This window comes from Heloderma suspectum, chromosome 8 (genome assembly GCF_057233095.1).
Source record: "Heloderma suspectum isolate Gila_16-S chromosome 8, 16-S_ref, whole genome shotgun sequence".
In the NCBI taxonomy this organism is placed as follows: Eukaryota; Metazoa; Chordata; class Lepidosauria; order Squamata; family Helodermatidae; genus Heloderma; species Heloderma suspectum.
Genome location: NC_139465.1, coordinates 25,175,515 through 25,184,400, shown reverse-complemented (window position 1 = coordinate 25,184,400; position 8,886 = coordinate 25,175,515). Strand labels below are relative to the sequence as shown.

At 46.5% G+C, this 8,886-nt stretch overlaps 1 protein-coding gene across 1 annotated transcript; it reads right to left on the bottom strand.

Moving 5' to 3' along the window:
• Positions 1–535: 535 nt before the first annotated feature.
• Positions 536–8,156, bottom strand: LOC146338961 (uncharacterized). Its single transcript, XM_084813193.1, has 6 exons — positions 7,941–8,156; positions 7,136–7,187; positions 6,335–6,522; positions 4,809–4,967; positions 1,707–1,811; positions 536–737 (listed from the first exon to the last, which is right to left on the bottom strand). The coding sequence occupies exons 1-6, from the start codon at positions 8,091–8,093 to the stop codon at positions 618–620; spliced, it is 777 nt and encodes a 258-aa protein (XP_084669319.1). The 5' UTR covers positions 8,094–8,156; the 3' UTR covers positions 536–617.
• Positions 8,157–8,886: the final 730 nt, after the last annotated feature.

Sequence of the window (8,886 nt, the reverse complement as noted above, 5' to 3'; positions counted from 1 at the left end):
GCAAGGAAAACTATTTCACTGCCTCTATTCAATTGCCCATATGCCACCCAGTGGAGCTTTTTAGGGGGGTTTTACATTCTGGCCCTAAGGACACTAAGGAACCATCTGAAGCCCGCTGTAATGCACTGGCTAGGCACTTCCAGAATAAAATCTCTTGTATCCACCAGGACTTAGACTCTAGTATTACTGTAGGTGAATCTGGTGGGGTATCCAGAGCACAGTCTTGTCCAGTTTTCTTGGATGAGTTTCAGTTGGTACAGCTTGAATACATGGGCAAGGTGCTTGGATAGCTTCATGCAACCACTTCCATACTGGATCCTTGTCCCTCTTGGCTAATAAAAACTAACAGGGAGGGAACAGCCAGTTGGGCTGGGAAGGTGATTAATGCCTCCTTGCAAGAGGGAGTGATCCCAGACTGCCTGAAAGAGGTGGTGGAGGGTGGTGGTCTCCACCTCCCACGCACATAAGGATATTATTAGGCAGTTTCTCTGGAACTTTGAAGAAAAGAAAAAGAAAAAAAGAACAAACAGGAACATTTTTCTTGTAACTCATTCATTAGTTTATTGGTGGTCCTGTGGGCAGTGTAGGAAGCCCCATGGCATCGAGAGGCAAACCTCTCACCAGGGAACTCTGCATCCTTCCCAGTCTAGAAAGGTACCATTATCCTTTTCAGAAAGCATGGAGAGCACATTCATGATTCCTCGCGTGCTCTCTTCCACACTCAGGTCCCCCTTCCACTGAAAAAGAGGAAAGAACCACAGCTGCCTAGTCAAAGACCCACAAGTAGAACAACAAGGGCTATGTGCAGTCGGATGTCCTGGTCATAACATGTCAGTTCCCACATTAGAGGTGGCAGTATACTGAGTCAACAGGATGATAATATTGAAGGGCAACAACTATCTCTGAGGACTCAGGCAGGGCCGGCCCTACCATCGGGGTCTAATAATTAGGCAGAGGGAGGCAACCGCCTCAAGCAGAAGATGCTGAGAGACAAAGGCTGCAGCCCCAGGCTGTTCCTTTTGAGCCCCCCAGGTGTTTTGTCTTTTGGAAGGCAGAGCAGTGTGTGCCACATGGCCTGTTCCAAGGCCCCGAACTAGCCTGCTGCCTCAGATGTGGTGGAGAATGCCATTGCATCAACTGCCAGTCCGGTCAGCCTCTGTATATGGAATGGAGAGGGGGTGCCATCTTGTCTTTTTCCTAGGGCAGCACAATATCCTGGGCTGGCCCTGGCTTGAGGTCTATCCCAGCTCACCGAGATTATTCACAACCCCAGGAAGCAGACTCCTGACTGCCTTGCAGTTCTGCTTGTTTGGGTATCTAATATCTCCAAGCACCACTCTGGGAGTCTTAACCCTGAGCCAATCCTATGTTTATTCTACCTTTCCGCAATTCAAGTGCTCAGGGAATCACCTATTCCCTTCAGTGCGGGCACAGAGATTTAGCTTTCGACCAACCCTGTTCCAACTGCTTTTTCAAGATTGCCGTTCCTCCATTCCCATATTTATGAATTGTCAGAAGACAAAAAAAGGCCAGGTCGTTTCAGGGGATTCGATGTTAGTTCACTTGGCATTCACCCCACCCTGATTGCAAGGCCCATGGGCCGCATGCATCCCACCACCTTGTTTGCAGCCCCCACTCCCCCTCTGCTGAGATTTGAGGGGAAAGTCTCGAAGTCACCCACCCCCTGTAAAGGTTAAAGCTGTTACCTCTGTTAATTTAGTTCTCACATGGCCAGGATGGATGCAAGCACACAGAATCCCATAGTCTGGGTACTGCAGTGACTGACACTTGGTGAGCATGTTTAAAGCAGCCTACAGGGAGAAAAAACAAACAAAGGGAGTGCATTGGGGGGCTCAGATAAATCACCAAAGGAAAAGATATTGGATTCAGTTGTATGACTGGGCTAAGAAAGGAAAGGGAGACACAGAAACTTGTAAGAAGCAGGGAACATCGCTACATAGTTCCTGACACAAGATCTAAGAGCCTGGAAGGAAGTAGGGAAATGTAAGAACCTGAAATTAAACATGAGGGGTGCTATAGCTACATTACCACCATCAGCCCTTGTGATCTTCTTGGGAGTGGCTGGGTGGTGGGGGTGGAAGGTCAGGGAAGTGCCCAGTGCCTGGCTAGGAAAGAAGCTGTGGGACACAGGGTGGGGGGAAGAGAGATGTAAGTGTTCCTGCCATACAGTAGTCCAGTGAGGTAATTGTAGATCCTGGACTTAATGATTTTAATGTATTACATGAGTAATACAGGTATGCTTATTGCACATACGTACGTAATATGGGTACATATTGTTGTTCAGTCGTTCAGTCGTGTCCGACTCTTCGTGACCCCATGGACCATAGCACGCCAGGCCTTCCTGTCCTGCGCTCTCTCCCGGAGCGTGCTCAAGTTCATATTCATTGCATCCGTGATGCTATCTAGCCATCTCATCCTCTGCCGTCCCCTTCTCCTTTTGCCTTCAGTCTTTCCCAGCATCAGGGTCTTTTCCAGGGAGTTTTCTCTTCGCATTAGGTGGCCAAAATATTGGAGCTTCAGCTTCATTATCTGTCCTTCCAATGAGCACTCAGGGTTGATTTCCTTTAGGATGGACTGATTTGACCTCCTTGCAGTCCAGGGGACTCGTAAGAGTCTTCTCCAGCACCACAGTTCGAAAGCATCAATTCTTCTGCGCTCAGCCTTCCTTATAGTCCAGCTCTCACAGCCATACATTACTACTGGGAAAACCATAGCTTTGATTAGACGGACCTTTGTCGGCAAGGTGATGTCTCTGCTTCTTCTTACTATGCTGTCTAGGTTGGCCATAGCTTTCCTCCCAAGGAGCAAGCGTCTTTTAATTTCATGGCTACAGTCACCGTCTGCGATGATCTTGGAGCCCAAGAAAGTAAAATCTGTCACTGCTTCCATTTCTTCCCCTTCTATATGCCAGGAAGTGATGGGGCCAGATGCCATGATCTTAGTTTTTTTAATGTTGAGTTTCAAACCAGCTTTTGCACTCTCCTCTTTCACCCTCAACAACAGGCTCTTTAGATCCTCTTCGCTTTCTGCCATTAGGGTGGTATCGTCTGCATATCGGAGGTTGTTGATAATTCTCCCAGCAATCTTAATTCCGACCTCTGATTCATCCAACCCGGCATTTCTCATGATGTACTCTGCATATAAGTTAAATAAGCAGGGTGACAATATGCAGCCTTGTCGTACTCCTTTCCCAATTTTGAACCAATCGGTTGTTCCATGTCTGGTTCTGACTGTTGCTTCTTGACCCTCGTACAGGTTTCTCAGGAGACAGGTAAGGTGGTCTGGTACTCCCATCACTTTAAGAATTTGCCACAGTTTGTTGTGATCCACACAATCAAAGGCTTTAGCGTAGTCAATGAAGCAGAAATAGACGTTTTTCTGGAATTCTCTTGCTTTCTCCATGATCCAGCGAATGTTGGCGATTTGATCTCTAGTTCCTCTGCCTCTTCTAAACCCAGCTTGTACTTCCGGTAGTTCTTGGTTTGCATACTGCTGAAGCCTAGCTTGTAGGATTTTGAGCATCACCTTGCTGGCATGTGAAATGAGCGCAATTGTGCGGTAGTTTGAACACTCTTTGGCGTTGCCCTTCTTTGGAATTGGAATGTAAACTGACCTTTTCCAGTCTTGTGGCCACTGTTGAGTGTTCCAGATTTGTTGGCATATTGAATGCAGCACTTTAACAGCATCATCTTTTAGGATTTTAAATAGCTCGGCTGGAATACTGTCATCTCCGCTAGCTTTGTTGTTACTAATGCTTCCTAAGGCCCACTTGACTTCACTCTCGAGGATGTCCAGCTCAAGTTCAGTGACCGCACTATCATGGCTATCAGGGACATTCAGATCTTTCCTGTATAGTTCTTCTGTATATTCTTTCCACCTCTTCTTAATCTCATCTGCTTCTGTTAGGTCCCTGCCTTCTTTGTCCTTTATCATGCCCGTCTTTGCACAAAACGTTCCCTTGAGATCTCCGATTTTCTTGACGAGATCTCTAGTCTTTCCCATTCTGTTGTTTTCCTCGATTTCTTTGCATTGTTCATTTAAGAAGGCCTTCTTGTCTCTCCTTGCTATTCTCTGGAACTCTGCATTCAGTTGGGTATATCTTCCCCTTTCTCCCTTGCTTTTCACTTCCCTTCTTTCGTGAGCTACTTGTAAAGCCTCATCAGACAGCCACTTTGCTTTCTTGCATTTCTTTTTCTTTGGGATGGATTGAGTTGCTGCCTCCTGAACAACGTTACGGACCTCCGTCCATAGTTCCTCAGGCACTCTGTCTATCAGGTCTAATCCCTGAAATCTATTCCTCACCTCCACTGTATATTCATCAGGGATATGATTTAATATTATATATGTACAAATGTATGCTTATTATCACAGACTCTTCAACTGGCAATGCAATCATACCAGGATTGGGAAGGATCTATGTGCTGAAGGTAGTTTCACATGGTATGAAGAAATGCCATATAAATAACTAAGGTTCTGTAACATTTAGAAACAGTGTGTGGCCTCTGAGAGGCTATAATCTATCTGTAGGTATAACTCATATGAACTGGATGTTAGTCTCTTAGGGGTGGAGTCCTCACTCAGAGGAAGAGCTCAGAGAAAACACAAAGTGTCAGCTTGTTGTTGGGTAGCTTAAAGCTGTAGAACTGATCCTTATTTATGGGCTGTTATCACCTTGTATAAGGTAAGCTGAACTGATGTTTGGGTTACCAGGACTGTATACAAAACGCTTACGTGGGATTCCCCAGTGAAAGAGCAATTTCCTCATACATGAATTTCACAATATGTACCTTACTGCAGCGATACCCAACAGACTGGTTCACATCCCAAAGGAGCACGACTTCCATGGAGCCCCCAGCACTGGATGTATTGATAACGGCTGCCTTGCTGCAGCTCAGGCCCTTCTGGGGACTCCTCCGAGCTGCCATCTTCAGCAGGGGCAGAAACGCCTTGGGGAGATACAGGCAGTGTGGTGAGGTCCATGAAATGCTGCTTTGCAACGACAACGACATCAAAGACGACAGAGCCAGCACTGGGTGCAGTAAGATGAGGATAGAAGCAAGGCTTGTACTTTCAGCAGCCGTGAAGACATTACTGTGGGACTGCTGCTTTGAAAGGCTTTCCATGAGGTTTAGCGGCACAACAATCACTACCTCTCAGATGTGTAGCGGAGCAGTGTTGCTGTGACAGGTAAAGGAATACATGCATTTTGCTTGCTTGGCCATAAGCCATACCAAAACTAAAGTATCACTACAAAGCAATATTATAAAACAACACTTTTTGGTAGAGGTGTACACCGACCAGAAGATTCAACTTGGACTGTGATTTGGTTCTCTGAAAATGGCCTGACTGCTCAGACTGATTTAGAGGTTGTCCGCTTCGACACGGGTACCAAACCTGACTCATAATTAAGAAATCCAAGGCTGTGTGCCTCCCACTGACTATCATGAAAATTTAAAGAATGTCTTTTACTTTTTTCTGTTTGTCCAGACTGGATGGAATTTGCAGCCATAACAGCCCATTAAGAGGGGATTAAGCCTGCCAAAGTTCAGAAAAAGATATGTGTGCAGTGGTGTTTGTGTTATACACCTTATTTCTTGGCATAATTGGTTGAAATTTGCAGGGATAGTTGCACCTTTTGAGGGAACGAGTCTGCCAAGTTTCAGATGAATAGGTGCACAGATCTTTGTGCAACAGCAGCTTTTACATTTTGGGGGTATTCAAAATAGGTCATGCTTGTCAACCTATGTGCCTTGCAGACCATTCTTCTGAAAGCGCAGTGAGCATAGAGGTGGTCCCGAGTAAACAAACTGCAAAGTTTCAGAAAGATCAGTGCACTGATTTAAGTGGAAGGGCAGTCCGAAAAAGATCGAGGAGGGGGGAGAGGGAGTGGTTTTCTTCCTCTCAGCTCCTCTGTGTTTTGGGGGCAATTTGTATGAAAATGGTACACGTCATAGAGGTGTCCACATGCAAGAAACCTCCAAAGCTTCAGAAGGATAGGTGCAGGGGCTAGGCAGTTGTTATGCAAGAAAATCTGTTTAAGGCCTTTTTCATAGCCCCTGGTAAAATGTGACGTATGATTAGAAGGTGGACGTTTCAGTCACTCAACCTCCTTCCCACCAGCTCACCAGCTGGTACAAAAAGAATACAAAAGTTACCATTTTTGGAGATACACTGCCTGCCTTTCCAAACCACAACGGTGGATAAAGCCTTGTTCAGGGTCTAGCTTTGGTTCTGCTCACTTTAGGGGAAGTCCACTTCACCTTAGGAAGCACCAGAAATGGAGAAACCTTCTCCATGAGAAGCAAGAGCTTACCTGGGTCACCTGTAGCGGCCCGATAGTATTGGTGGCATATACAGCTGCCATGTCCTTTGCGTTTTCTGTCTCCAGGTTATTTGGAGAACTAATGCCAGCATTGTTCATCAGGAGGGTTAGCCCATATTCTCCAACACACTTTTTCACTTCCTCCACAGCTGCCTTGATGCTCTTGAGATCAGTGACATCTGTAGAATGACAACATTTGTTTCAAATACTTAGGAGCTTGAGGGGAAATGCCCAAAAGTGTAATGAAAAAAAGGCTCATTTTAAACTTGGCAGGCTGTGATTTCCAGAATTTCAGAAGGCCTGCGAGTCTACCCAGGCAACAGAAATTCTTCTCGGTGAACCTGTTTGTCACCTCAACATGCCAGCTGCATTAGAGAGTGCAGCAGCTACCTTCCCAGCTGAAGAATCAGAACAAGAGCCTCTGAGGGGTGTGTGTCAGCAGGGAGTACAGAGAGATAGCAAATATTTTAAAATCAGCAACAAATCACTTTGCCAGAGACTGGGCTCAAAAGGAGACTATTTGAAGTCCATAAGATTTTGTCCTTATGGAATCTGAGACAACACAATACACAAAGCTTAGGCTACCACGACAGATAGCCTAGCAGCCCATGGCTTTGGTAGGCCTTTCCATAGAGCTCCTTTGCACAGGCACTTTACAGACCGGGTTGCACTGGTTCTTTGCATGGCACCTAGCCAAATACTTGGGGCTATTTCTGCAGTACAAATCTTGAGCCAATTCATCGACAGTCATAGAAGACAGCTGACAGTAGCACAGGGCGATGGAATACCTACCTAACTGCAGTACCACCAGATTCTGGTATTGGGATGCCAGGTCCATTACCTCCTATTAAAAAGAATATTTTTCTCTTTGGATTAAACTGAAATTATGTTCCAGGAGAGGATACAGCATCAAGCTGTACCCCAAGATGGTCAGAGAAGGACTTGCACCCAGGAATAACACGGGGGACAGATTTCAGCTGCTAAAATAACTCCCTCTTCTACAAATATCAATGGAGTGAGCAGTGAACAATCTGAAAGCCGTCTGGGGTTTCTCCCCTGCTGTGCTATGCCATGTAGCCTCCCGCCTGCCTTGCAGCTGTATGTTCATTTGCTCCACTCATGTCATTCCCCTCTCTCTACAATATCCTTCCCTGCAACCACCACATGGGTTTCACAGCTATGGTGGCCCATTTGCTCTCCGGGACACAGGATAAGCCCTGACAGTCTCATTGTGTTTTATGCTCACCAGGGGTAGGGTGAAGCAGGAACTAGCAGGTATGGTACCCTGGCAATTTCTCTACAGGTCCTCTAGCCAGAAATCATGTGCGAATGGGACTGTTGGTCTCTCTCGCACAGTATTCCCTCTGCTCCGGCTAGCAGTGGCTCTCCAAATCCTTGGGCAGATGTCTTTCCCAGTCCAGCTACCTAAGATCCCTTCAGCTGGAGATGGTACCTATTGGACCTGGGATCTTTGGCAGACCCCGTGCTACAGCCACTCCCCAGGCAAGAACCTGCTCTTGCAGACATGCTGTTGTTGTTGCTGCCTTAACAGCAGACTAACATGGTGATTCTTTCATGCTAAATTACTGATTCTCACCTTGTTTCCTGGGTCATCCATCCGAAGGGCTGTAGCAAAGACCCACTGGGGTGGAGCTAGCAGCGTTAGAAACTGCTTCACCAGACCTAGGCCAATTCCCGAACTGGATCCTGTCACCAGGACGCTGTGGACGGAGAAATCTGTCATCGCCATCGTCCTGGCGCGGCAGCTCCTGGCTCCTGCTCCCTGCTTGCTTAGACGTTTGCTTCAAAAGGCATCTTCTCATCACGTGAGACACTATTATAACAATTAGGCACCTGACACTAGATCTTCAGATAAGTTTCTGCTAGATATTGCACAACGTTGCCAAGTTGATCATTGGCTTCCCTAGGATTCTTAACTAACACACCCTCCAGGCCAATGAGGAAGCAAGACACCTGTAGAGGTGGCAGTGTGGTGTAGTGGACAGAGTGAAGGGAGATTTTCCCATTCAGATCCTTACAGGGTGACCTTGAGCCTGTTTCAGCTTAATCTACTTTACAGGGTTGCTATGAGGATTTAAAAAGCAGGGGTGGTAGAGGAAAAAAACACATGTGGAATGCCCTGAGTTAATAGGAAAAAGGGTGGGGTGAAAATGTAATAAGCTAAACATACAATGCCATTAGGGAATGTATTAATTCAGCCTTTTGGATGAAGTCTCCAAATGTTACCAGCCTGCAAAAAGAATTTTGTAGCCTGTTGGAGGTCAGAAGAGTAGGGATGGAGATTTCTGCCCCACCTGCAGCAGCCTGCTGCATTTCTGTGGTGGCAAGGAGGTGGGGGCATCCCTCCCTGGGCAGCCTGCTGAGCTTCTAGCCTGGACATGTTCGCCTGCGTGCGATTACGTGTTGCCTCTGTTGACCAGGCAGGCTGCACTTGGTCTTCAATGTCCTATCACATTTCTCTCCACTGCAACAGACATAGGGATATTATTAGGCAGTTTCTGAAGAAAAGGAAAAGAACAAAC